The sequence below is a fragment of the Scyliorhinus torazame genome, chromosome 19 (genome assembly GCF_047496885.1).
Source record: "Scyliorhinus torazame isolate Kashiwa2021f chromosome 19, sScyTor2.1, whole genome shotgun sequence".
In the NCBI taxonomy this organism is placed as follows: Eukaryota; Metazoa; Chordata; class Chondrichthyes; order Carcharhiniformes; family Scyliorhinidae; genus Scyliorhinus; species Scyliorhinus torazame.
Genome location: NC_092725.1, coordinates 70,618,130 through 70,644,892, shown reverse-complemented (window position 1 = coordinate 70,644,892; position 26,763 = coordinate 70,618,130). Strand labels below are relative to the sequence as shown.

The 26,763-nt window shown below is 45.6% G+C and overlaps 1 protein-coding gene across 4 annotated transcripts in view; it reads left to right on the top strand.

Moving 5' to 3' along the window:
• Nucleotides 1–26,763, top strand: part of LOC140396204 (tubulin--tyrosine ligase-like protein 12) — a 90,806-nt gene that overhangs the window by 52,372 nt on the left and 11,671 nt on the right. For all 4 annotated transcript variants that reach the window (XM_072484507.1, XM_072484508.1, XM_072484509.1 and 1 more), the window contains exons 5-11: nucleotides 6,124–6,257; nucleotides 6,941–7,017; nucleotides 8,011–8,127; nucleotides 14,575–14,769; nucleotides 16,929–17,040; nucleotides 18,709–18,863; nucleotides 25,618–25,699. In XM_072484507.1, coding sequence (XP_072340608.1) covers nucleotides 6,124–6,257; nucleotides 6,941–7,017; nucleotides 8,011–8,127; nucleotides 14,575–14,769; nucleotides 16,929–17,040; nucleotides 18,709–18,863; nucleotides 25,618–25,699 — 872 coding nt within the window. The remainder of the gene's footprint in view (nucleotides 1–6,123; nucleotides 6,258–6,940; nucleotides 7,018–8,010; nucleotides 8,128–14,574; nucleotides 14,770–16,928; nucleotides 17,041–18,708; nucleotides 18,864–25,617; nucleotides 25,700–26,763) is intronic.

Genomic DNA, 26,763 nt, shown 5'->3' with positions numbered 1-26,763 from the left:
TGGAACGGGGACAGTGGGCTTCCATGACTGGTTCCTCTGTGCAACTGGAAATGTTTAGAGCTGGCAGTGTTGATCTGAATGCTCGCCTTGGGTGTGTTGTACAGGAATTTCAGAATGAGGTGAGCCCCATCCATAGACCAAACCTCTCCAGTACCTCATGAGGTACTTCCGTTCGACTCTGTCGAAGGGCTTTTCTGTGTCCAGTGAAACAATCATCTCTGGTGTTCTCTCCCCGAATAGGGTTAGTACCACATTCAGCATCTGTCTTGATATTCGCAGTTAGCTGTCTACCCTTGACAAAGTCGCCTGGTCCTCTGCGACCACTTCTGGGACACAGTTTTCCAATGTCTTGGCCAAGACTTTCGCTAGTATTTTCGCTTCTACGTTAAGCAGCGAAATGGGTCTATATGATCAGCATTCCTTTGGGTCTTTGCCTTTCTTGGGTATCAGTGATATGGTGGCCTGCGTTGGTGTAGGAGGCAAGGTGCCCTTCTCGAGCGAATCTGCGAACATCTCCCGTAGGCACAGGGCCAGAGCTGGTGCAAATCTTTTATAGAAATCCGCCGGGAACCCAGTCATATAGGTGCTTCCAGCTCCTCTCGCCTGCCGCCCCCATGACTGGCATGTCCAGTCCATCGAGGAACCGATTCATCCCGGAGTCCCCGTCGGTGGGGTTCAGAGGTGTACAATCCTTGGTAGAAGGCCTCAAATGCTTGGTTGACCTTTTTTTGGTTCGGCTACCAGTCCGCCTCTGCTATCCTTTACCAGGGCTATTTCCCTTGTGGCTGCGGGCTTTCTCAGCTGGTGAGCCAACCGAAGACTAGCCTTCTCTCCATGTTCATGAAAGATCCCCCGTGTCTGGCGGAGTTGTCTTCCTGCTGGATAGCAGGAAAAAGTCCATTTGTAGTTTTTTCCTCTCTGGCAGAATCGCTATGGTCGGGGCCTCAGAGTACCTCTGTCGACCTCCAAGATGGAGTTGATCAGTTGTTGCCTAGCCGCCCTCTCTTCCCTATATCTACGAGCCTTGTAGGCTATAATCTCTCCCCTAATCTGCCTTCCAGGTGAGACGTCCCCATTCTGGTTGTTAGTGATGTACACGCCTATGGCCTGTGATGTTTTCTGGCAGAAGACCTTGTCGGCCAAGAGGTCCGTGCCCAACCTCCATGTGGGGGGTTGGGCATGGCTCGTCTCCAACCTCATGTACATGCAATGTGGAGCGTGATCGGAGATGATTATCGTGGGTTATTTCCTTCTTGCTATGTTAGGAAGCACCAATTTCTCCACTGTAAGGGAATCGATACAAGTGCATAATTTGTGCACCGGCGAAAAGAATGAGAATTCCTTCTCACCATGGTGTAGGAACCTCCATGTGTCCACTGCCCCCATCTGCTCCATGAATGCTCCCAATTCCCTAGCCATGCCTGGCTTTTTCCCCATTCTAGGGTTTGATCGGTCTGACATTAAGTCTTGCACATTATTAAAGACCGGCCCTCCCAACCCCACATGACCAGTCGGTGTGCGTCAATGTCGGAATCACCGCTAACCATGATGTACCGTCCTCTTCGGTCCGTAACCGTCCTTGTCACCTTAAACACCATCCTCTTACTAATCAGTATGGATACCCCCCTAGACCTCGTCCCGTAACGTGAATGGTAGGTCTGTCCCACACGGCCTTTCCTTACCCGCAGTCGGTCCTTCTCCCTCAGGTGTGTCTCTTGGAGGAAGACTATGTCGGCTTTCAAACTTCTCAAATTGGCAAAGACTCTGGATCTTCTCACTGGGTTGTTAAGTCCTTTAATGTTCCAGGTGACGACCCTGGTGGGGGCGTTTTCTCTCCCCTCCCCTTCCTGTGGGATCAACTATACTTACCTGGCGGACGCGCCCCTGCACTCTGGGGTTTTCCTTTGTTGGGGAGCAGTCCAAAATGGCCACAGTCACTGTTCTCACCATGAGGCCCTGCACTTTGTCCCGGGGACTCTCCAAAATGGCTGTTGCGGCACCATCTTGGTCCTTCAACCTGCACCTTACCTTCTGAAGCCAAACTGAGACCTAATACTTTCTTTTCCCCGTGTTTCCTCTTTCTCCCTCCCCACCCCACCCCGTATAGTAATCAGAGCTAAATATGACTCTAAAAATGTAATTCATTTCCACAACAGTAAGAAAAAGGTGATAATGATGTATGATGCCCATAGACTCAGAATTAAGATGGTCACAAAATTATAAATAATCTGAATGTTTGCTTCCTTCCAAAGGAAGGCGGGAGAAGGACCAAAGAAAACATGAACAAAATGCCACTCCCCATACTAATGTATCCCAGGTAAAATGTAAGTGAGATGGATGTCCCAGAAAGGCTCAACAAATTGGCTTGGAAGGATTGAATTTATCCCCGAGTGCTGAAACTAAAGGGAAATTTTGAAATACTGGCAATCAGGAGGAAATCAGTAGGCCCTAGGGAGAAAGCAGTAGGCTGGAAATCGCCTTACGTAGAAATGGTAGCAAAACAACCACCAGTGACTGTGGGTTTGTGTAAAATAATGGAATCCATTATCAGGAAATTGCTCTGATTATCTGTACAATCATACCTTGACACATGATTTAGAGGAAGATCCTAACTTCAATGAGCAAGCAGACTTAAAAGCTCTGTGATGCAGTGGTTCTTGACTCAAGCTTTGGACAAAGTTCCACATAAATGCTTTGTAGTTAAACTCAGTTGTGAGGACTCCGTGTATACCTTGGAAATGGACCAGACATTGTTTGAAAGGCAGTAAACTGAGAGCCTTTGTTAAAATAATTTGACTTCGGAGTTAGCGATAGGGGCTGTATGGATCCTTATGTTAATCCGTGTCTCACTTGTTTTTCCCTTTTAATTTCTGGTTTGCTATTTCAATTTTGTCCCTGGACAATTGATGGTACCTCTAACTTTAAGATGAACTGTGCCTTTAATTAGGTAAACTTAGGATTGACTTCTGACCTCGGGCAAAGCAGTTTGCAAAGTGCTGTCTGTATGTTGTATCAGCAGATTCAAGGGAGATCCGTGATGGCACATCTTGATGGATTTGGCTGGTGGCCAATGAGCTAGTTCTAATTGCTGGGCCTTTGCTGATACTTAATGCTGATTGGTGCTGACCATTCTGGAATGTTCCTTCCTTTGTGTGACTGTTTGCTTTTACTTTAGTTTTGGTCAGAAGCTGGAGGGTCACAGCCCTGATCTCTCTCTCTCTCTCTCTCTCTCTCTCTTCCAACGTAAAGATCTTTCTCTCTGCACAACCAGATTGAACTGCAGTGAAATCTAGTCCACCTCCTAGCTGCAAGCAGGATCAGTTGTTTAAAACCCCTTTTTAAAAAACTGTTTGGGGAACTCTGTTATTATCTCAATAAAGCTGTTGGGCATTTTGGTGTAGTTGGAAACAAGAATTAAACAGGCCTGAGACAGATCCGTTGAGTGAAGACCGAGGTAGACATCTCCCCAGAGGGGATCCTGCAGCCTGGGAGTTTTGACCGAGTGTTCCTGCCAGAGGATCTCCATGAGCAGTCCACCAGTGGCTTTGATCGCTAAGCATCCTGGTAGGACAGCCTGCCGCAACAACTTCACCATTAGAAGCAAGGACATTCCACTCTTTTCATCTGGATCCCTCTTATTTTATCCCCGTTCCTCTGTATTTGTTTGACTTGTGTGTGTTTGGGTAGAGGGTGGGACGGTAAATGGGGGGTAGTAGATTAGCTGGCCATTTTTCCATTATAATTATATCATAGTGCAACTTTGTTCCTGTCATAAGTAAACAGTTGTGCTGTTCAACTTGCAACCCTGGTGGCTATAGCTTATTGAGCAGTCAAGGGGCTAAAGGTTCTGCAAACTTTATATATTGGTTAATTCACCTGTGTTGGGCCTCCGGGGTATGAGGGGCTGGAATTGACCACGCACTCGCCCAGGATGTCGTAACAGGGTGATTGAGTGGAATGCCTCAGTGCTTGATATTAGAATCACGTACGTTTGTAATTTATGACAGTGACCTGGATTCAGAAACTCAGTGCATCGTGATCAGATTTGCAAATGATTCAGCACTCGAAGAAACAGTGGAAGAGGCAGTTCTAATTACAGAATCGGCCAGCTAAAGCAGATAAGGGAGCAGAACCAACAACAGAAGATATTTAAATGTGCTGCACATCGAAATAAAAAAAACTATCCATGAGTTCCAAGAATAGTCTTAAAGTAGCACAACGAAGGGCGGCACGGTAGCGCACTGGTTACCACTGCCGCCTCATGGCGCCGAGGACCAGGATTTAATCCCGGACTTGCGTCACTGTCCCTGTGGAGTTTGCTCATTCTCCCAATGTCTGTGTGGGTCTCTCACCCCCACAACCCAAAGGCGTGCAGTGCAGGTGAATTGGCCACACTAAACTGCCCCTTAATTGGGGGAAAAAATGAATTGGGTACCCCAAGTTTATTTTTTTAAATAGCACAACGAATAAAGCTGAATTAAATTTGGGAGCAAACTTGATGCTGCCAACTAGTGCGGAATAGCAATTAACAAAGGGAATTGAATCTTTAACCACTTAACCGAGACAGTAAACCACAGATAAAAGCAAATTACTGCAGATGCTGGAATCTGAAACGAAAACAGAAAATACTGAACAATCTCAGCAGGTCTGACAGCATCTGTGGAGAGAGAAGGGAGCTAACATTTCGGGTCTGGATGACTCTTTGTCGCTTCTCTCTGCACTGTAGACTACACGCTGGGATCAAACCTTATCATGCTCAGTCAGACCACCTTTGAAAACTGCAACCAGTTTTACTTGCCTTGAAGTGACCGAGAAATTCAAATGCTGGTGGAGAGGGTAAAGAAGATCCACATGGCTAGCCTTCATTCTTAGGGCTGCGAGTTAAGAGGACCGATTGGGGGGGGGGCGGGGGGAGAGGTCAGACATTTCAACCTTTTAAAGCAGAGTTTTGAAAAATGATCTCAAGCTACATAAAATGAAGCAATTGGGGTAATCCAGGTAACTGTCCGTGTGGAGTTTGCACATTCTCCCCGTGTCTGCGTGGGTCTCACCCCCACGACCCAAAGGTGCGCAGAGTAGATGAATTGGCCACGCTAAAATTGCCCATTAATGGAAAAAAAATTGGGTACTTTAAATTTATTTTTTTAAAAAAGTAATTGGGGTAATAAACCTGCAATACAATTTTAAATTAAACTGGGATTAAATTCAAGGTTCACCAATTCAAACACTAGTAGTAAGCAAATTTAGAATTGATCTTTCTTCAGAGCATAACCATTTCTTCCAGAAAGGCTGGCTGAAGCGGAAGCCCTGGAACTATTTAAGAAACTTTAACGGCTTGGGAGGGTGGGAGGACGATGTCAGGATCTTTCAGGATGGGGGAATGAACCGAATGGCCTTCCTAACCGATCATCGCCTTGTGAAATAAAATGAAAAGAAAATTGCTTATTGTCACAAGTAGGCTTCAAATGAAGTTACTGTGAAAAGCCCCTAGTCGCCACATTCCAGCGCCCGTTCGGGAAGGCTGTTACGGGAATCAAACCGTGCTGCTGGCCTGCCTTGGTCTGCTTTCAAAGCCAGCGATTTAGCCCTGTGCTAAACAGCCCCTTGTGAACTTTAGCTTCTGTTGCAAAGTGAACACGATCACCGATGAACCCAGGATCAAGGTTGGCTAGCCTGCGCTCAAGTTGTCGAGCAACTTGTTCACACTTGCTGTCGAAAGCCCAGTGAAGGAAGGTTATTGGCCACAATTCAGAATCAGAGAACACCTTCAAAAGGAAGTTGAGCATTTAATGGCAAAACTTGGTGCAGGACATGATAAGAAGAGACTGTCACAGAATCTTGTAGCATGTACAAAACTGGGTGAAGCCTATTGCTTTTTTGTTGGTGGTCTTATGGTGTGCATTGGATTATGTTGTTAATTATATTTTACTCATCATTCTGTGTTAAAATGCAGAGCAAGGTTTGCAAACCATCTTCTTTCTGGCTGCTTGAGCATTGGATACAAAATGTCTTTTTGAAAAAAAATGAGACTTGGAAAGAAATGATATCAGTAAGTTGTGATTGTAGCGGTTTTTACGTGTCTCGGGTTGCACCATTTTTGAAACCTTTGAACATGTCTTGCAGAGGAGGTAACATGGGATCATGCACATGGTGAACAGAATCCACTCATCAGGAAATGTAGGCTCTTGCCTTGGGAGCCAGCTGATTTGAGGGAGGTTAATGCAAGTATCAGTGAACCTCCAGAGGACTATTACAGGGTAAGGGCTTCGATTGGTATGATTGTCTGGTCAACCGATAAATAGCGGAAATATTCCTATTGCCATTTTGTGTTTTGTCAAAACTGAACGCTAATCATGGCACTACTTTTGATCTTTCGCACATTAGTTGAGTTCTCCAGTTTACTGCACCATTTAGCTATTGACGAACAGATTATTAAATGTCATGGAAATCTTTGTTTAAGATTTCCTCTGCCAGTTTTCCTCCCAATTTCTTCCTACATGCCGGGTATGTTCAGCTTCATGCTCATTTCACTCTAGTACCTTAGGGCTGTTTAGCACAGGGCTAAATCGCTGGCTTTGAAAGCAGACCAAGGCAGGCCAGCAGCAAGGTTCAATTCCCGTATCAGCCTCCCCAAACAGGTGCCGGAATGTGGCGACTAGGGGCTTTTCACAGTAACTTCATTTGAAGCCTACTTGTGACAATAAGTGATTTTCATTTCATTTCAAGCTTGCTAATGTGTGGACCTCACCAGTGATGTTTGAAGGTTTAATCAGTTAAGCCCAATCCTGGCTTGAAAATTCCAATAATCCTGATTACTGTAGAATTTTCTGCTGTGTAGAAGTTGGTTATATACTTTAAATGTACTGCCAGTGGCATGTGTCGTTAGAGCACATTGTTTATCATTTCACAATCTTAACATGATGCACTTTCTGAATTTCAGGCGGTTTTAGCCGACAATAAAGAAGTTTTACCACTTCCAATAGAAAAACCAGTTTATCCAAAAGATAAAATTTTCAAGTACGTACAAACATTTTTGTAACTCTATTTTGTCCTGCAAGGTGATAATACTGGTGCAGCTGATTTTTAAGAACTTACTGTGATCAGCTTGTATCATTATACTGGTAGTACTACCTAACAAGAACCTCCCTTACAGCCTTGGGAAAACTCCCATGTATTTATCTCTCTAACACAACACAGCCCATTCAATCAATGTCCTTGACAGTCTTGTGTTCACTTGGCTGTCGCCCTTAATTGGAAACAGCTGCTAGCTTGAAGAGCCTTTTTGTTTATCTCTTGTTTGAACTTTCCCATAATTATAACAACCATTTGGATTTCTCAGAACTTCAGTTTGAGAAGCCACTTTTTAGGCTGCTCAAGAGACAACTTCATCGTCATTCTGCCCTTTGGGCATTTGACACTGTCTTTCAGAAATTAGGACAGTGTGCCCCTGCAAATCTGCCAATATTTGCATGGAATTCCCTCCACAAAAATCCTATCATTAGTATTTACTGCACAAAAGTCTGCATTGTTAAAGTTAGGTGCATGGCTTAGTTTATAAAAAATAAATGTATATAAAAAATGTGTCCCGATGGTTAAGATGGCACCCTAAAATTGTTCTCTAACTTTATACTTGGTAGATTTTTGTTGGACAATGGTATGTGTTATGGGTCCAAGAGGCAGATGGAGTTACTTTACAGAGCAACCTGACTTTGAGTAAATGATGACACAGGCTTGAGGAGTTAAGTGTCCTAGTGCTGTTCCTGTATTCCTAAGGATGGGGTTTTGGGATTGATGTTCTACAGATCACACCAGTTCTGATATAGACCAATTGTCTCTCTTGAGCTTGCATCGTCCCATATGGTTTTTATTTTAGTTTCAAGTTCAGTAGCCCGGTCAAACAGAAGCATGGAAGTCGATTAGGTTATCATGCTGTTAAAAATGGTTGTAGTTCAGTAGCTCTGACCCATTTGATTTTTGTACTTTTAACATTCTCTCATTTTATTTGTTCAGGGTGTATACAGAATTTAAACAAGTACTGGAGAACCTGAATTCTCCACGCTTTGTGTTTACAGAAAATGAAAAGGAGGCAGATATTCTTTACTTGTACAACCATTTCAAAGATTACAGGTCAGTGGCTTGTTAACGGGGAGAATTTTCAATTCATTCTCCAAGGAGATAAATGTCATAACCATTTGATTTTTCTTGTGTAAAAGTGCGTGCTGTAACTAGTTCAGCCTCTTGCAGAATGGACTGTTAAAAAAGACTGAGGTGCACAGGATTGTCTCGTCGGTCATGACAACCCTTGGCCCAAACTTTGAATCCAACTCCATTTGCAGGGGTACATTGCTCCATTCACACCATCCCTTCCTTCATTAACTTTCACAGAAGGGCAGAGAGGCGACAAGGAATTATCCACCTCTGATAAGCATTGTCACCTTTGGAAGGTGGAAATCCCTCCACACAGTACTGTAGTAACCTTGTATCGCACGCTTCTGTTTTAGTTGTGTTGGCAACACCAGCAAATATCTGTATTCCGCCAACATTTGTATGGTTAACGCTTGGGCTAGTTAAACTAGGCATGACCTGCTGTAAACTTACAAATGAAAACAATCTAAAGGTCTTAATAATTTCAAGTGTTTGGTCTGTGACTATTTCCTTTGCAGGTTGCCCCTTTGTGGGATTGTCCTTGGGAAGAAAGAATGTTGATACACAGTCTTGGAAACAAATTGTCTTTGTAGTTTGTGTGGATGGCTACTTTATATTATACCATTGCTGGAGGGTTCAAGGTACTTATTGCTGTCAGTTCTCACCCGTCCATTCCCTATTTATAGAATGTGGTCAGTCTATTTTTCTCCCTCCTTTTGCTGTAGTGATGCTCATTCCACATCTTTGATAGAGAGGTGACCATTGGTGTATTTCTCATTCATGTAGAATGGTGCAGCACATCTTTGGATTCATAGATTAGCATAGAATTTACAGTGCAGAAGGAGGCCATTCGGCCCATTGAGTCTGCACCGGCTCTTGGAAAGAGCACCCTACCCAAGGTCAACACCTCCACCCTGTCCCCATAACCCAGTAACCCCACCCAACACTAAGGGCAGTTTTGGACACTAAGGGCAATTTATCATGGCCAATCCACCTAACCTGCACATCTTTGGACTGTGGGAGGAAACCGGAGCACCCGGAGGAAACCCACGCACACACTGGGAGGATGTGCAGACTCCGCACAGACAGTGACCCAAGCCGGAATCGAACCTGGGACCCTGGAGCTGTGAAGCAATTGTGCTATCCACAATGCTACCATGCTGCCCGTGATTGCACAACCTTATTTATATCTCTCACCATAAAGGGATCCCACACGTAATTTGCATATTCCAGAATTGGACAAACCAGTATTAGTTAAGCTGTAACAAGAACCCTGTTTTCTTTTCATGTTATCTGCTGAATGTGGAATCCCCATTGAAGATTGCTTATAAGGTGACTCTCTCCCACCCCACTCCCCGGTTGTGCATCTATCTGTTGGAGAATTTGATTTCAGAACTTTTAAGCTATCTGTTGGTGATACACATTACACAGCATTTTCTGGCACTTAATGCCATCTCCCATTGATCCTGACAGATTTGCAATTGCAGAAGATCATCTTGAATTGCAGTGAATTGATAAATCTTCAGTTTTCCATGTTGGGTAAACCACATAGTCATCTGCAAATAGTTGCACCCTACTTTTTAACTTGTTGGGAAGGTTGTTCATGTCAATAAGACTGAAGGTCCCAGCACATTTCCCTGGGGTACTCCAGAGAGGACACCTCTAGGAGAGGATGATCCCCCATCACAGTCCACTCTTTGACTGTTGGTAAGGATGTACCAGAGCCAATGTAATAATGTCCTGTGGAATCAGCGAACATTATTACAAGAGTTTCTTTCCTGATCTGCCTTGCCAAAGGCTTTTGAGAAATCCATTACTGCCATGTGAGTATCTTGTCAGTAAATCCATTTCTGCCATCATGACCTGAAGTTAGGTCATCGACAGTCAGTAAAGGCTGTGTTTCAGTAGATCAAACCATGCCGAGTATCTACCAGGATATTGTGAGTTTTAAACTGCTTCATGACATGAGAATGAACAATATGTTCAAGCAATTTGCAAATTATGCTGGTAAGCAATACCGGTCTGAGGTTTTCTGGCTGACTGTCCCCCTTATTGAATATGCTGCAGATGTTGGCTTGCCTCCACTGGCCTGGTAAATAATCAGTGGTGTTTGACACTTGAAAGGAACTGGTCAAGGTTTAGGGTTGCCAACCCTCCAGCATTGACCTGGAGTGAGTCTACAGGAATTGAAGATCAAGCTCCAGGGCACAGCTCTGTGCAACCCTGAATAAAATCATAGGGATATAATTGTTTGTGTCATTTTTCTTTACCAGATATAAACATATTGAAAATGGGGAAAAAAGGCTGTTTGGCTGACCAGTCAAGCATTACCAGTTGACGAATGAGTCCTTTTGTTTTCCAATTAGTAGGAAGGCAGTATGTCACAAGGATGGATGTGTTGGCCAACTAATGCTTCGATATATTTAATCACAGTTGGCAACTTTACCAATACCGGCTTGCAGTTCATAAGCTCCTAACTTTAATATCCAGGGAGTCATGTTGTCTGGTCGCAGAGCTTTATTTCAGTTTATTTCTTGCAATAATTTCAATACGCCCACTTTACTTATGATGTTCCTGAGGGGGTGGCTGTGGGGGAGGGGTGGTGGAGGGAAGAATGAAGAACCATCTCTTTTGGAGGTTTCGAGATGTCAGGGCACCAGGCGACCTCTTCCTGTCTGAACTGTTAAGTTGTAATCTGTACCCCATGGCTTCAGTTTACTTGACACATGAGAAGACTAGAAGTGCAAGGAGATAAAGGGTGGGGGAAGGACTGTAGTGTGGAGTAGGCTTCTGCGAAGAAAAATATGATTGTACTGGAAGTAGGTTTCTTTTTCCCTCAAGAAGCATATGCCACATTCTTCTGAAGATTGTGAAAGTAGTGTTGAACTAAGAAGCGAGACAGACGCCCTTGCATGTGAAAAATGACCCTGACCTAGATTAATAGCAACTATGTCAGGCTTTAAAGTTTGATAATTTGATACAGTTTAAAAAAAAAAAAATTTAGCGTACCCAATTAATTTTTTCCAATTAAGGGGCAATCCACCTACCCTGCACACCTTTGGGTTGTGAGGGCGAAATCCACGCAAACACGGGTCGAATGTGAAAATTCCACACGGACAGTGACCCTGAGCCGTGATCGAACCTGGGACCTCGGCGCAGTGAGGCAGCAATGCTATCCATTGCGCCACCGTGCTGCCCTCCTATTTTGATAAAGTTAAGTGGCTTGCACGAAGTTCCCAGATGACAACACATTTGGGTGAAGCCCAAGATGCGACCCAAGTGACTCTTTGCCTTTAATGTGGTACAATAAATGATGATATCTGACTAAGGCAATCAGGCCACTGATCTACCCAATCTCCTGGGGTAATAAGATCCAATCAAGCAGGCTGCTTTCTATTGGCTGCTGTTGAGTTTCTTGAGTGTTGTTGGATCTGCACTCGTCCATGCAAGTGGAGAGTATTCCATCACACTCCAGATTTGATGCTGGACAGGGTTTGGGGATTCGGGAGGTGAGTTACTCTTCAAAGAATTCCCAACACCTGGCCTGCTCTTGTAACCACAATATTCATATAATCTTTATTAGTATCACAAGTAGGCTTACATTAACACTGCAATGAAGTTAATAGGAAAAAACCCTAGTCGCCGGCTTCCACCGCCTGTTCGGGTACACTGAGGGGGAATTTAGAATGTTCAACTCACCTAACAAGCACGTCTTTCAGGACTTGTGGGAGGAAACCGGAGCGCCCGGAGGAAACCCACACAGAAACTGGGAGAACGTGCAGACTCCGCACAGACATTGACCTAAGCCGGGAATCGAACCTGGGTCCCTGGCACTGTGAAACAACATTCCAACCACTGTGCTATCGTGCTGCCCATTATGGCTGGTCCAGTTCAGTTTCTGAACCCCCCCCCATGATGTTGACAGTATCAGACTCAGCGATGGTGGTGCCAATAAATGTCATGGGGAGATGATTAGATTCTCCCTTGTTGGAAATGGCCATTGCCTGCTAATTGTATGACACGAATGTCCCTCGACAGCTAGCCTAAGCATGAATGTTGTCCAGTTCTAACCATATGCGGGCGTATACTACTTCAGTATCAGAGGACTTATGAATGGCACTAAACACTGAAAAAAATCCCATTTCTGCCCTTTTGATGGAGGAAATTGATGAAGCAGTTGAAAATGGTTGGGCTCAGGACACTACCCTGAGGAACCTTTTCAGCGATGTCCTGGAATTGAGATGATTGACCTTCAACAACCACAACGGTCTTCCTTTGTCTCGGTATGACGCCAATCAGAGGTGACTTTTCCCCTGTGATTCCCATTATGTCAATTTTACATGAGTTTCTTGATGCCATGTTCCGTCAAATGCTGCCTTGATGTCAAACACAATCACTCTCATCTCACCTCTGCAACGTACTCTTTTGTCCATATTTGGATCAATGCTGTAATGAAGTCTGGAGAAGAACCTAAACTGGGCATCAGTGAGCAGGTTATTGGTGAATAGGTGCTCCTTTCTAATAATAATCTTTATTGTCACAAGTATGCTTACCGTAACACTGCAATGAAGTTACTGTGAAAATCCCTAGTCGCCACATTCCAGTGCGTGTTCGGGCACACGGAGGGAGAATTCAGAATGGCCAATTCACCTAACAGCACGTCTTTCGGGACTAGGGAGGAAACCGGAGCACCCGGAGGAAACCCACGCAGACACGGGAGAACGTGCACACTCTGCACAGACAGTGACCCAAGCCGGGAATCAAGCCTGGTACCCTGGCAGTGCGAAGCCATAGTGCGAACCACTATGCTACCATGCTGCTCATAGCACCACTTCTAGCACTGTTGACAACACCGTCCATCACTTAACTGATGGCTGAGAGTACAATGATGGGCAGTAGTTGACCAGATTGCACTTGTCCTACTTTTTGTGGACAGGACCAGACACATAGAAAATAGGAACAGGAGGAGGCCATTCTAATCTTCAAGCCCGTTCCACCATTCATTATGATCATGGTTGGTCATCCAACTCAGTAGCCTAATCCTGCTTTCCCCCCATATCCTTCGATCCCCTGTGTCCCAAGTGCTATATCTAACTGCCTCCTGAAAACAGACAATGTTTTTGCCTCAGCTACTTTTGTGGTAACAAATTCTGCAGGCTCATCTCTATCCTAATTGTCTACCCTATATCCTCAGACCGTGACCCCTTGGTTCTGGACACACCCATGATCGGGAACATCCTTCCTGCACCTACGCTGTCTAGTCCTTTAAAATGTTACAGGTTTCTATGAGATCTCCCCTCCCCGGGTAATTTCATAGAATTTACAGTGCAGAAGGAGGCCATTCGGCCTATCTAGTCTGCATCGGCCCTTGGAAACAGCCCTACTTAAGCCCACGCCTCCACCCTACCTCCGTAACCCTGTAATCCCATCCAACCTTGGGTAATTTAACATGGCCAATCCACCTAACCTGCACATCTTTGGACTGGGAGGAAACTGGAGCACCCGGAGGAAACCCACACAGACACTGGGAGAACGTCAAGACTCCGCACAGACAGTGACCCAAGCCTTGAATCGAATCTGGGACCTTGGAGCTGTGAAGCAACTGTGCTAACCACTGTGCTATCGTGCTGCCCTAATTCCCTTGTGTTTCTATGAGATTCCCCCGCTCCCCCTCATGGGTGATTTTGCTCATTGTTGGGTAGATGGCAGTGCTGTAGTTGTACTGAAACAGCTTGGCTAGGGGCATGGCTAATCCTGGAACATGTGTGTCCAAAAGTACAGTAGTGCTATTGTCAGGGCCATCGCCATTGCTGAGCCCAGTGCTCTCAGCCTCTCGATTTCAGTGGATATCAGTTTCTTGATAACTCACGGAGTGAATTTGAAGACTGGCTCTTGTGGAATCTTCTCCCTCGTTTGTTTTTTTTCTGCCTCCCCATAGGGGAAAGAAATCAGCCATGGTTCATGATTGCAAATTATCAAGCTCTGCTAGGAATGTGCTGTATGAATACAAGTGAACACAGGATTGGCTTTTAGTGTGATGCCCCATTCAGGCAGCCTGTCTAAGCATAACATTCAGCCATCACATGAGTGATATATCATTTGGGTGAGTTACCTGAAGACAAAAGTTGTCTGTTGAACTGTGCTCCAGTAATGGAGCCAGGGATGGAGGGGAGAAAACGATCATGTCCAGAAATATATGATGATAACAAGGAGAATAATTAATGTGGTCCCCAATTACTTGACAACAGAGGATTTTTTTAAAACTGCAAACATTTGGGTTTTTTAAAATTCCGTGATCAAGACTTCTGCATCTGGGAGGTTGCCCATGCTCTGACACCAATATACTATATGAAGTACATGACTTGGAGATGACTGTTGGAGAACTCACCTTTTACCTTTTTTCTGTATATTTGTGTTAACTATCTGCAGGACTCTAAGTGAGCAGAGGCCCCACGTCATGGTCAATCAGTTTCCTTGTGAAAATCTGGTGACAGTGAAGGATTGCTTGGCTGCCGTGGCACGGCGAGCTGGAGGAGTGAATGGTCCAAAATGGCTGCCCCTTACCTATAACCTTCGCACAGAGCTACCTCAGTTCATTAGCTGTTACCAACAACGGGAAGACAGGTGGGCAATACACAAGGCTTAATTTAATTGCATTTGTTTAGTGATTCATAGCTGTCACCTGAGCCTTAAATTACACCCCTTGTATTCAGTCAAATTTAATTATTTTAAAAACTCACTGCTAATCTTAAAACATTTATGCTGTTTCAAGGTTTCCAGTTCTGTTCACTCTGCAATCTCTGTTAAATCTGAGTTGATGAGTCATCACATTAAATTGGTTATGACGACTCATCAGTCATCACAATGTAGAATAACAACCTGTTGTCACACTGATGTCGGTCTGCCATTTAGTTCATGGCTTTGTGAAGATGGACATCTTCCACTTTTACCCTTTGTGTAATATTTAAGAACTGAAGTGTTCATATTTGTCACACACTGTGACATGCACATTAGTCCGAGGGGCTACATGTTTTTTTCCCTTCCAATTGTTGCAAGTCCTAGTTAAGGTGTGATTAATTAGCTCAGCACATGATTCAGATTGAATTTGGGGTCGCCTTTTATGAATATTCAATGCTTCAGTGTGTATTTGTTGATTGTGACATTGGAAGAATTGACGCAAGTCTTTATATGTCTCGTGAATAACCTTCACCTGGCAGGCCCATGGGAAATTGCAGTGTGCAGTAGGGAATAGATACACAGACCCAGTTTTATCACTGATCCATGCTGGAATAATTGATCTTAATATTTGAGTGCAAGCTGGTCTTGGTGCCCTGGACTAGAGAAGGGGAAAAAACCAACCAGGGTACCGGCTCCTGTTTACCGGTCTGAGATTGGTTCTAAGAAGCGTGCATCCCCCTACCCATCCCTGTCTCTAGCCTGCAGTGATCAAATAGATTGCTGACCCTCCGCTCTTCTGACATAACATGTGAAACCTGATCACTTGGACGACGTACCACAAGAATGGGTCTGTAGAGATGTCCTGCCTTTGGGACAGGAGTGGAAACAGTTGGAGAAATGAATTTCCAAGTAAAAAGTATTGTTATTGATTGACTAGAGCAGGTTGCTATGGTTGGCTTCCAATGCGACTTCCTGTAACTGAAGACCCAAGGTTTTATTGGAGAAAATCCTTCCACAAAGAAAAAGAGACTAACTTGCACTGGTCTTCAAATTTGAAACTGAAGCAGATGAAAATGACAAACTTAACTTCCGCACTAATTTCTAATGCACAGTACAGTCATGTGTTAGTTTGTGAGGATCAACATGAATGGTTGCACTCTTTTTAATTAAATAGATGAAAGGTAAGGGCACAGTTTGGGAGACTATGTTCTCCCGCCAGATCTGAATCGCTCCTGGCATGAACAGCGGTGCCCAGGAGCGATTCACTCTCCCTCGCCATGCTAATTTATGCAAGGCCTTAGCCTTGAGGTTGGGTTTTGGCATTCGGCATTCTATGAAGTAACAGCTGCTGCTTTCTGCACCTCTGTCTGAGGCAGCAGGTGTAAGGGACAGGTGAATGGAAAAGCTGTGATTTTTCTCTTTCGTCTGGACTGATTGGGATGGGGGGGGGGGGAAGAAAGGAGGGGGGTCTCTGATATGAAAGGGGGTCTTTGATATGGGGACCTGTTAGGTGGGTGGGGGGGGGTACAGTATTTGCATTGTCAGGGAGGGGGCTATCCAATGGACGTGTGTTAAATACTTAGCCCGTGGCCCACCGTGAGGTCCACCGCATCAGGGCCATGCTGGAAAATATTTGCTCCAATCCACACCCATTTGAATCCTGACCGAGAGGGCCGGAGCATCCCGGAGACATAGAGAATCCGGTGACCAGCCTGCTAATCGGACGCAAATGGGTTCAAATGGCCCATTTGCATCCTCTCGCCAGCACGGGCGTGCAGCTCACTGCCGCTGCTGGCGGGGGGGGTTGGAGCATCGGGTGCTGAGCCTGTTTTTTGCTCGACGCGGGATTCTCTGCCGCATTCAGTACTTTGCTGCTGGTGGCGGAGTGTCCAGCCCAATGTCTTGACTGTTAAACTGCGACTGTGTCACTCATTGTGAACAACATTCGAACCTTGACCAACACTACCAAATTCTAGTTGTTCGTCTCATTGTAGTTTGTGGGATCTTGTATCTGAAGTAGCTGCTGCATTTGCACATGAAGCTAGTCACCGTTCTATACAATTGTATATCTTTGTTTATTCGATTTACTTCATCCTGTTTCTCAGGGGAGAGGATAATCATTGGATCTGTAAACCCTGGAACCTTGCTCGAGGTCTAGATACACATATTACTAACAACCTCAGCTACATCATCCGTCAAAGAGAGAGTACACCAAAGGTGAGTCAAATGCATTAAATATGGAAATATGAAATTATTTGCAAAGCACACAACTCCCCAGAAGAGCTCAGGTCAAATGGAGCAGTGTTGTATCATGCAGACCAAATAGTTCTCTGCTTGTGATTAGGGCATTTTTGTTGGCTTCATTATTGCCTGGGCTAGGGCAGGGAAAAGTCCCCTTGATTCCTGCTGCTTCTCTGTCATCCAGGCATGGATGAACTGAATTTTCCTCTAGTTAAATATTGGAAAGGCCAAAGCCATTGTTCCAGCCACTGCTGCAACCTCCATTACCAGTGACCGATTCCATCCCCCTCCCAGCCCACATGGCTGCTCCATCACAAAGACTGACATAGTCTGTCTTTCTCTACCCCTGCCTCATCTCCTCTGCTGCTGAAACCCTCATCCAGGGTGCTGTTACCTCCAGCCGATGTTCTGCTAGCCTTTCATTTTCTGCAGGAGGTGACATGCTATTGTATTGAGAATCCAGCTTTGCTTGGTAGATGCGATATAGAAGGATTGGTTCAATATGACATGCAATGCATTGGACTGGATTCTCCAGTCTCCAGCCGCGTGCTTCTTGGCGGCTCGCTGGTGACGGGATTCTCTCTTTCCACCGCTTGTCAATGGGATTTTCCCATTGGAGCCACTCCATGCCGCCGGGAAACCTGCGGGCAGGGATGCTCTGTCGACAGGAACTGCGAATCCCAATGGCTGGACAATTGTGGCTGTTTGCGCAACCCCGATTTTTAATTGCTCCACCATTGGTGGCAATGTTTTCAGCTGCCCGTGCCTGAGCTCTGGAAATTCGCTCCCTAAGCCTCTCTGCCTTTCACCCTTTTTCAAGGCATTCCTTCAAACCTACCTCTTGACCAAGGTTTTTCCTTGGTTCCCAACATTTCCTCATATGCTCCGTGTTGAATTTTGTCTGACGATGCTTCTCTGAAGCACTTTGGGATGTGTTATGTTCAAGCCAGTATATCAGTACGAGTTGTTGGATCGTCACCCATCGACTTGTCCTGGATAGAGTGTTTGTGGAGCGGGTTAATGATTTGCTCCACAGTTGTCAGTCAGGACATCAATCTGGGGAGCTACTGGAGAGCATTGGGAAACTGCAGCTCAGAATGGGGTAACTGCACCTCAGAATGGGGGGAAATCTGCACCTCAGAATGGTGGGAAATCTGCACCTCAGAATGGGGAAACTGCACCTCAGAATGGGGGGAAATCTGCAGCTCAGAATGGGGAAACTGCAGCTCAGAATGGGGAAACTGCAGCTCAGAATGGGGAAACTGCAGCTCAGAATGGGGGAACTGCAGCTCAGAATGGGGAAACTGCAGCTCAGAATGGGGAAACTGCACCTCAGAATGGGGGGAAATCTGCACCTCAGAATGTGGGGAAACTGCAGCTCAGAATGGGGGAACTGCAGCTCAGAATGGGGAAACTGCAGCTCAGAATGGGGAAACTGCAGCTCAGAATGGGGGGAAACTGCACCTCAGAATGGGGGAACTGCACCTCAGAATGGGGAAACCGGAGAGCATGGGGAAACTGCACCTCAGAATAGGGAAACTACACCTCCGTATGAGAGAACTATTTACTAGATGAACAAAATTGAGGGAGAGTGTTCCTGCTTTGGTACTTTCACACCAATGATGCAGCATGTATTGTTCACAGGTGGTGTGCAAGTACATTGAGAATCCAGTGCTGTTTGATAGAGGAGATGTAGAAGGGTTGGTTAAATTTGACATTCGATACATTATCCTCCTCCGTTCTGTCCAGCCATTGCAGCTATATGCATACAATGTATTCTGGCTCCGCTTTTCCAACAGGTATGAAAAGATGAAATTACCTTTTTTATGTTTGGATATTTTTAAACCGTTGAAGTTTCTAAAATTTGTTTGTGGGCTTTGCCGGCAAGGCCAGCATTTGTTGTGTGTCCTTTGAGAAGGTGGTACTGAGCTACCCTCTTGAAGCTCAGCGGTCTGTGTAACAACACCCACAGTGCTGCTAGGGAGGGAGTTCCAGGAGTTTTGATCCAGTGACACTGAAGGAACAGAGATATGTTTCTAAGACGGAGTGTACGCGATTTAGAGGGGAACATGCAAGTAATGGTATTCCCACGTGGCTGTGACTCATGTCCTAGGTGGTAGAGGCCACAGGTTTTTAAACCAACAAAGGTCTGACTTAACAATATTAGAAAGCGTTTGGTTTTGTAGCACAATAATATGTAAACTACAATTTATCGTTCTGATAAAGCTTGATGAATATTCATTATGGCTGAAAATGCTAATGATTAAGTAAACACGCATTGAGTTGATACAAGGGTCACATAAAAGGCTGCAGATGTTTTGGCTGTGGAACCCTGTGTTGCAGAGTTATGTCTTTCAAATTCATGTCTTTATACTTTTTCATAACGTGGCACAGAAATTTGGATGTGTGCTTCGGATAAAACACATACATAAACAGGCTACTTCTGGCACTGCTTGTCAAACTTGAGCATAGGCTGCTATTCTGTCTTAATACTGCTACTTTTCTCTTTCTTTCTGTCCTCTGACCCTTTTCCCTCCCTGCCATATGTTTACTGCGTTTTTTTTGGATGGGAGGGAATAGCTATCTTGGTGGGAAAGGGAGTCAGTGCAATTTTGCCAGGGCTCCTCGATAACATACTCGATCAAATGCTGCCCTGATATCCAGTGCCGTCACACTCGCATCACCCTGTAAGGACATTTTATCCTGGCTCTGTTCAGGTGTCAACCATCATCCTGCACAGGTCTCATCACCCCCAGAACAGATCCCAATGTTCCAGGAATCTAAAGCACTTGCCCTGAACCATCGCTGCAGCCACACACTCACCTGCCCGATCCTTTTATTTCCACACTGACTAGCACGTGGCACTGAAAGGATTTGGAGATTATTACCTTTTGAGGTCCTACTTGCTAGTTTCTTTGTTAGGTCCCTAAAATCGGCTGGCTGGACCTCATCCCTTTATCTACCTATATTGCTGATTCCAATATAGACCAAGACCACTGGCTATTCAGGGATTAATTCATTACCTACCTGTCCTTCCTGACTGCCTGGTAGCCACCCTATTCCCCTCTGACTGTATAGCCTTAAGCTGGAACTGTGGTTAAAGTCTGAAGTCCTGTGTGGGTGAAGTTGACTTTTAACAGTATAAGTGTCAGCTTGGAGCAGCCATGGGTCGACAGTCAAGTAGTAGAGAGGAAGTGAACCCAGGCTGTAGGGGGTGGGAATAGAACCAGTGGGAACTGCTTGGTGGCTACAGCATTCACCATCAGAAAAATAATTTGTTAAATCAAAGTACACGTTGGCCAGGATTCCCTGATCCGACTTCGCCCCGCCAGCGATAACTCTGCCAAAACATCACTCACTGCAGCGGCACCGGAGAATCCCACCGGCGTAACGGACGAAGAATCCCAGCCCTTATGTTTGGTCTACTAGTCGGGCCAGATTTAATTTATGCAGGCGGTCCCATTCCCGCGCCACTTGAATGCCTAGATACCTAAAGCTTCCCCCTACTAATCTAAACGGCAGCTCCCCCAATCGCCTCTCCTGTCCCCTCGCCTGGACCGCATACATCTCACTTTTCCCCATATTTAGCTTATACCCCGAAAACCGGCCAATTTCCCCTAGAATCCTCATGATTTCTTTCAGCCCCTCTATTGGGTCCGATACAGACAGAAGCAGGACGTCTGCATAGAGCAAGACTCTGTGCTCCACCTCCACCCCCACCCTGGACCCACCCCTTGAGGCTCTCCGAGCAATTGTCAACGGCTCTATAGCTAGCGTGAGCAACAGTGGGGAGAGGGGGCATCCATTTCATTTTCATTTCATTTTCATCCCTGTCTCGTCCAGTCTAAAATAGTCCAATATTGTCCTATTCGTCAGTACGCTTGCCACAGGAGCCTGATACAGCAACCTGACCCAGTCAATAAAGCCCCGCCCAAATCCGAACCATCCTAGTACCTCCCACAGATAATCCCATTCTACCCGATCAAAAGCCTTTTCTGCATCCATTGCGATCACTACCTCCACCTCCCTACCTTCCGGGGGCATCATGATCACGTTTAACAACCTTCTTACATTGGCCACCAACTGCCTACCCTAAACAAACCCCGTCTGGTCCTCCCCAATAACGTCCAGAACACAATCCTCAATCCTAGAGGACAAAATTTTGGCCAGCAACTTGGCATCCACATTCAACAGGGATATCGGCCTGTAGCCACACAGCTCCGGGTTTTTGCCCCGCTTCAGAATCAGCGAAATCGTGGCCTGCGATATCGTTGGGGGCAGCACCCCTCTTTCCCTTGCCTCATTGAACATCCTTATCAACACCGGCCCCACTATCCCAGAGAACTTTTTATAAAGGTCCACTGGGTAGTCGTCCGTCCCCGGGGCTTTACCTGATTGCATGGCCTTCAGACTCTCCACTGTCTCTTCCAACCCGATCGGGGCCCCCAGCCCTTCTACCAGCTCCCTGTCCACCTTTGGGAAATTCAGCCCCTCCACGAAGTGCTTCATTCCCTCCGACCCCGTAGGGGGTTCCGCCCTGTACAGCCTCCTGTAGAAATCCCTAAACGCCTTATTCACCCCTGCTGAATCTCCAACCAGGTTCCCATCTCCGTCATTTACTTTCCCTATCTCCCTGGCTGCCTCCCTCTTTCTAAGCTGCTGTGCAAGCATTCTGCTGGCCTTCTCTCCATACTCATAGATCGCCCCCCTCACCTTTCTCAGCTGCTCCACCGCCCCCCCTGTGGTTAACAAGCTGAACTTTGCCTGTAGCTTCCGCCGTTCCCTTAGATGCCCTGCCTCTGGGGTCTCCGCATACCTCCTATCGATCTGTAGTATCTCCTTTACCAGTCGGTCCATCTCTGTCCTGTCCACTTTCTCCCAGTGGGCCCGTATCGAGATCAGCTCCCCTCTAACCACCGCCTTCAATGCCTCCCAGACGACCGCTGCTGAAATTTCCCCCGTGTCGTTGACCTGCAGCCGCTCGCACACCCCTTCGTCAGCCAAAAGTCCCACATCTAACCTCCATTGCGGGTGCTGGTTACTGTCTTGACTAACCTGTAGGTCAACCCAGTGCGGGAAAAACAAAAGAAAAAACAAGAACATTGCAGCAAAGTTCAAAAGTTCTCAGTCCACCACCAGTCCTTTCCTTTTCGCGAAGTCCAGCGCGTTCCTCAGGCGACTCAAAATAAAAGTGCTGTTCCTCATGCGTGACCCAGAGACGGGCCGGGTACAACAATCCGAACTTCACCTTTTTCTTAAAAAGGGTTGACCTAATCTGGTTGAAGCCTGCTCGTCTCCTGGCCACCTCCACACTCAGGTCTTGGTAAACCCGCAGGATACTGTTGTCCCATTTAGCTCCTTGTCTGCTTGGCCCATTGTAGAATGTGCTCCTTATCCAAGTACCTGTGGAATCTCACCACCATTGCCCTCAGGGGGTCTCCCATTCGCGGCTTCGTCGCGAGTGCTCTGTGAGCCCTGTCCACCTCCAAGGGTCAGGAGAATGTCCCCTCCCCCAGCAGCTTCTCAAACATACCCGCTATGTATGCCCCGCGTCCGCTCCTTCGGACCCCTCCGGGAGCCCAACGATTCTCATGTTCTGCCGGCGGGACCTATTCTCTAGGTCCTTCACCTTCTCCTGGAGCTTCTTCTGCTGGTCTCCCAGCATCCCCACCTCCAACTCCACCGCAGTTTGATGTTCCTCTTGCTCACCCAGCTCCTTCTCTACTTTCCAGATCGCCCGATCTTGGGCGTCCAATTTAAGTTCCGGCTGCTCAATTGACTCTTTTATTGGGTCCAAGCAGTCCCGTTTCTGCTTGGCAAAGCCTTCCTGAATAACTTGCATCAGCTGCTCCGTTGACCACTGGGTCGACAAACCAGAGGTCTGGTCCTCCGCCATGCTGTCTCCTGCTTCAGCCCAAGCCTTCTCTGCCTTTCTGTTTCTGCCTTTACGAGCACTTTTCTAGTCCTTCTCTCCATGCACCGATGTGGGAATTCAGTACACAATTGCTTCTGTCATCAGTTTTACAATTCCGGTCCGGTAGAAAATCGAGGGAAAAGGTCCAAAAGTCCGACCAGAGCGGGAGCCACCAAATGTGCGATTTACTCCTTCATAGCCGCCACCGGAAGTCCAATTATATAAATTATTAAGACGGCACTTTACCACTAATGGATTCATTTGAAGTACAGTCATCTTTGTTGTTTCAGTGAAAGAAGTGATTAATTTGTGTGCAGCAAGGCCCAACAAGGAGCAAATGAATGCAACTTTTTCTGGTGAAGTTGGGAGAGGGAAGTAACGCTGGTTTAAACTCCTTGTTCATCCTTGATTACTGCAGTGGGATCTTTGATATCCACCTCAGTAGCAGATGATACCTCAATATCTTCGCTTGAAGGCAGTAATCAACCTAGATCAAATGGTTATGTTCATAGTTGAGTGCGAACCCTAACCTTCCACTCGGAAGCAAGAATGATACCAACTTTGAGAAGGGGGTGAAAATGTGATGTTGAATAGCAAAACAGGCAGCAGGAAACTATTTAGGAATATCAACCAATTTTAATTGGAATGGAGGAAGTGCAAGTTTTTTTTAAAATCATAGGCGCAGACAGCATTTATTGCCCACCCTTAATGTCCCTCAAGAATCATAGAATTTAAAGTGCAGAAGGAGGCCATTCGGCCCATCGAGCCTGCACCGGCTCTTTGAAAGAGCACTCTACCCAAGCTCACATCTCCACCCTATCCCCATAAACCCAGTAACCCCACCCAACACTAAGGGCAATTTAGCATGGCCAATCCCCTTACAAAGAGCACCCTACTCAAGCCCACGTACCTATCCTGTCCCCGTAACCCTGTAACCCCCACTTAACCTTTTTGAACAGTAAGGGCAATTTAGCATGGCCAATCCACCTAAGGAGGTGGTGGCGAGACACCTTGAACTGCTACAGTCCATGTGGTATAGGTGCACCCAGAGTGCTGTTGGGAGGGGATTTCCAGGATATTAATCCAGGAATAGTGATGTATTTCCAAGCCAGAATTGCAAGAGATATCGAGGGAAACTTGCAGGTGATGATGTTCCCTTGTGCCTGCTACCGTTGTTCTTTTTGGTGGGACAGGTTACGGGTTTTGAAGGTGCTGTCTCAGAAACCCTGTTAAGCTGCAGCAATGCCTCGTAGATGGTGCACACTGTCGAGGGAGTGAATATTTAAGTTTGTGGATAAGGCACCATTCAATCAGGTGCTTTATGCTGGAGCTTCTTGAGTTTCAATGGAGTTACATGCATCCAGGAAAATGCCGCGGAGGCAGATCTGGTGTGGATCATTGGGATAACATGCAGGTAATTTTAGGTGTGAATAAGTGGCAGCCTGCTGAACAAGCCGCAAGGAATTTGGAACTGAATCTTCCAGGAAGGCTATATATCTGCTGAGAATGACGTGTGAAATATTTCAGTTCTGTTAGTTAATGGAGAAATATCTTTTCTTTTTAGTTTGGTGTGTCAGTTGCCTGTTGGGTAATGTTTAGTCTATCTTGATTTTGGTTACAGTAAAAGTTTTAAAACGTGAAATCTTGTCACGTGATTCTGTACATTGGTTGCTGGGAAATTCATATCTCTTTTTAAAAGCTGCCTGTCTCTAGGGGATTGTAACAATATTTAATGTAGCGATGTAAACAAATGAGAACAGTTCACTTAGAAGTACCCATCTTCAGATATAAACCGCATGCAATTTGAGACCGTACAGCAGTGATGGGCAACCTAGATTAGTGAGTGGGCCATGAGGGTGGACCTCCTTCATCTCCGTCGGCTGCAAGACTTAAATTGAGTGTGTCAGGCAGCATGGTGGCGCAGTGGTTAGCATTGCTGCCTCACGCTGCCAAGGTCCCAGGTTCGATCCCGGCTCTGGGTCTCTGTCCGTGTGGAGTTTGCACATTCTTCCCGTGTTTACGTGGGTTTCACCCCCACAAGCCAAAGATGTGCAGTGTAGGTGAATTGGCCATGTTAAATTGCCCCTTAATTGGAAAAAATGAATTGGGTTCTCTAAATTAAAAAAAGATAAAATAAAAATTGAGCTTGTCCACTAACTTATGACTCTTGGATAAGATTGAATAAATTTAATGCATGCCGAATATATCATAGGATATAGAAAATGCTTAATGATATATTAATAGAACTGGCATCAACTTCCAAGTGGTAAAAACAAAATAATTATATTCACTTGATTGGACGCAGAGGGATCGCAGGGCGTTCACAGTCAATGTTGTGTGCAGTCAGTAAGAACCTTCACTTGCCGTTGCTTTATGTGCATATAATTTCAGTCATACCACTGGGGAGGGAAAAAGCTGGGTGTACGAAAGCGGCGGAATGTGCCAACCCAACGCGTGGGCAGCAGTCAACAAAATGTCTCGTGGGCCGCATTCAGAATGGCAATGGGCCGCAGGATGCCCAGCACTGCCTAACAGTTTGCATTCCGTCCATTGTTTCTCCAACACAGTGAAACAGAAAGAGACCCATGTATTGCGAGGGATATTTTAAAAGTATGAACAATCTTTTGTTAATTTTCCAGACCTTTCTCGCTGGATCATTTTGATGATTATCAGAAGCACTTTACAGTAATGAACTATGCTGATGAAACCCAGCTTAAGCAGGCAAGAAAAGGTCTTTTTGATTTTGATTGTAAATACTAACCTTAATAACATAGCTGATTCCTACATTTCTCTTGTTTTTCTCTTCTCCCACCCCACCCCCATGCCGATGTTCTCTGGTCTTCTCATTGGAGTGCGATTTCCATCCCAGGTAGTGGATGCGTGTTGAGCCTTGGCCCAGCTGCCAATTTGTGTGACCTTTGATCTTCAGTGCGAGCAGGCTATTGAGTGTTGACTAATTACCACTATGTCCAACCTCTGTGTTCTGCAGCACATACAGCAGGGGTTGCTGGATTGGAACGATGAGCAAAAACCGCAGCAAAATGTTTCTTTGCCGAACTGTTACAGTTGTCTTTCTTAGAAGTTTGGTGCAAGTGTTGTTTCATGTCCAAGTCTCAAAATTATTCTTCAGTCTTGCATTCTGAATAGTCCCGAGTATTTCTTGCAACCAACCCATCTCTACTGTCGGTACCTTTTGCTCACCTAATGTTCTCATGTTCCAACAACCATCACTTCATAAACACCTGCCTCTGCTTTGCCAAAATATTTTCACCTTTTATATATTGTTTAATATTCCAAAAGCACCGTCCAATCCTCCTTTTGATTTCTTCGTCACAACTCCCATTCTCTGGCGTTAACCCACCAAGGTGTACAAACGTGTTCAGCTGTGCAATTTCATCCTCTCCAATTGTAACATGTATACCTTCCTGATGTTTCCAAAATGACATGACCTTTATGACATGACACTGTCCTTGTGTTAATAAATGCTTCAAATTTTCTGCTCCCTGCACCTGTCAAGTCAGTCTTGCAAATCGTTTGAGTTTAAAATCCTGCTGCAAATGGAGATCTGTCTAATATCTTTTGGTGCAAGCTCCTTATTGTTTCCAGTTGTAGGTTAAATAAATCCAGTATCAATGAAAGTCTTTGCAGGTAATTAAGTCTTTACAGGTCCAGACGGAGCAACTGGAGAGAGGGGTAATCCTAGGTTAAAGAGGTGTGAATTGTCTCAAGCCAAGTCAGTTGGTAGGAGTTGGTAGGATTTCACAAGCCCAGGCCAGATGGTGGGG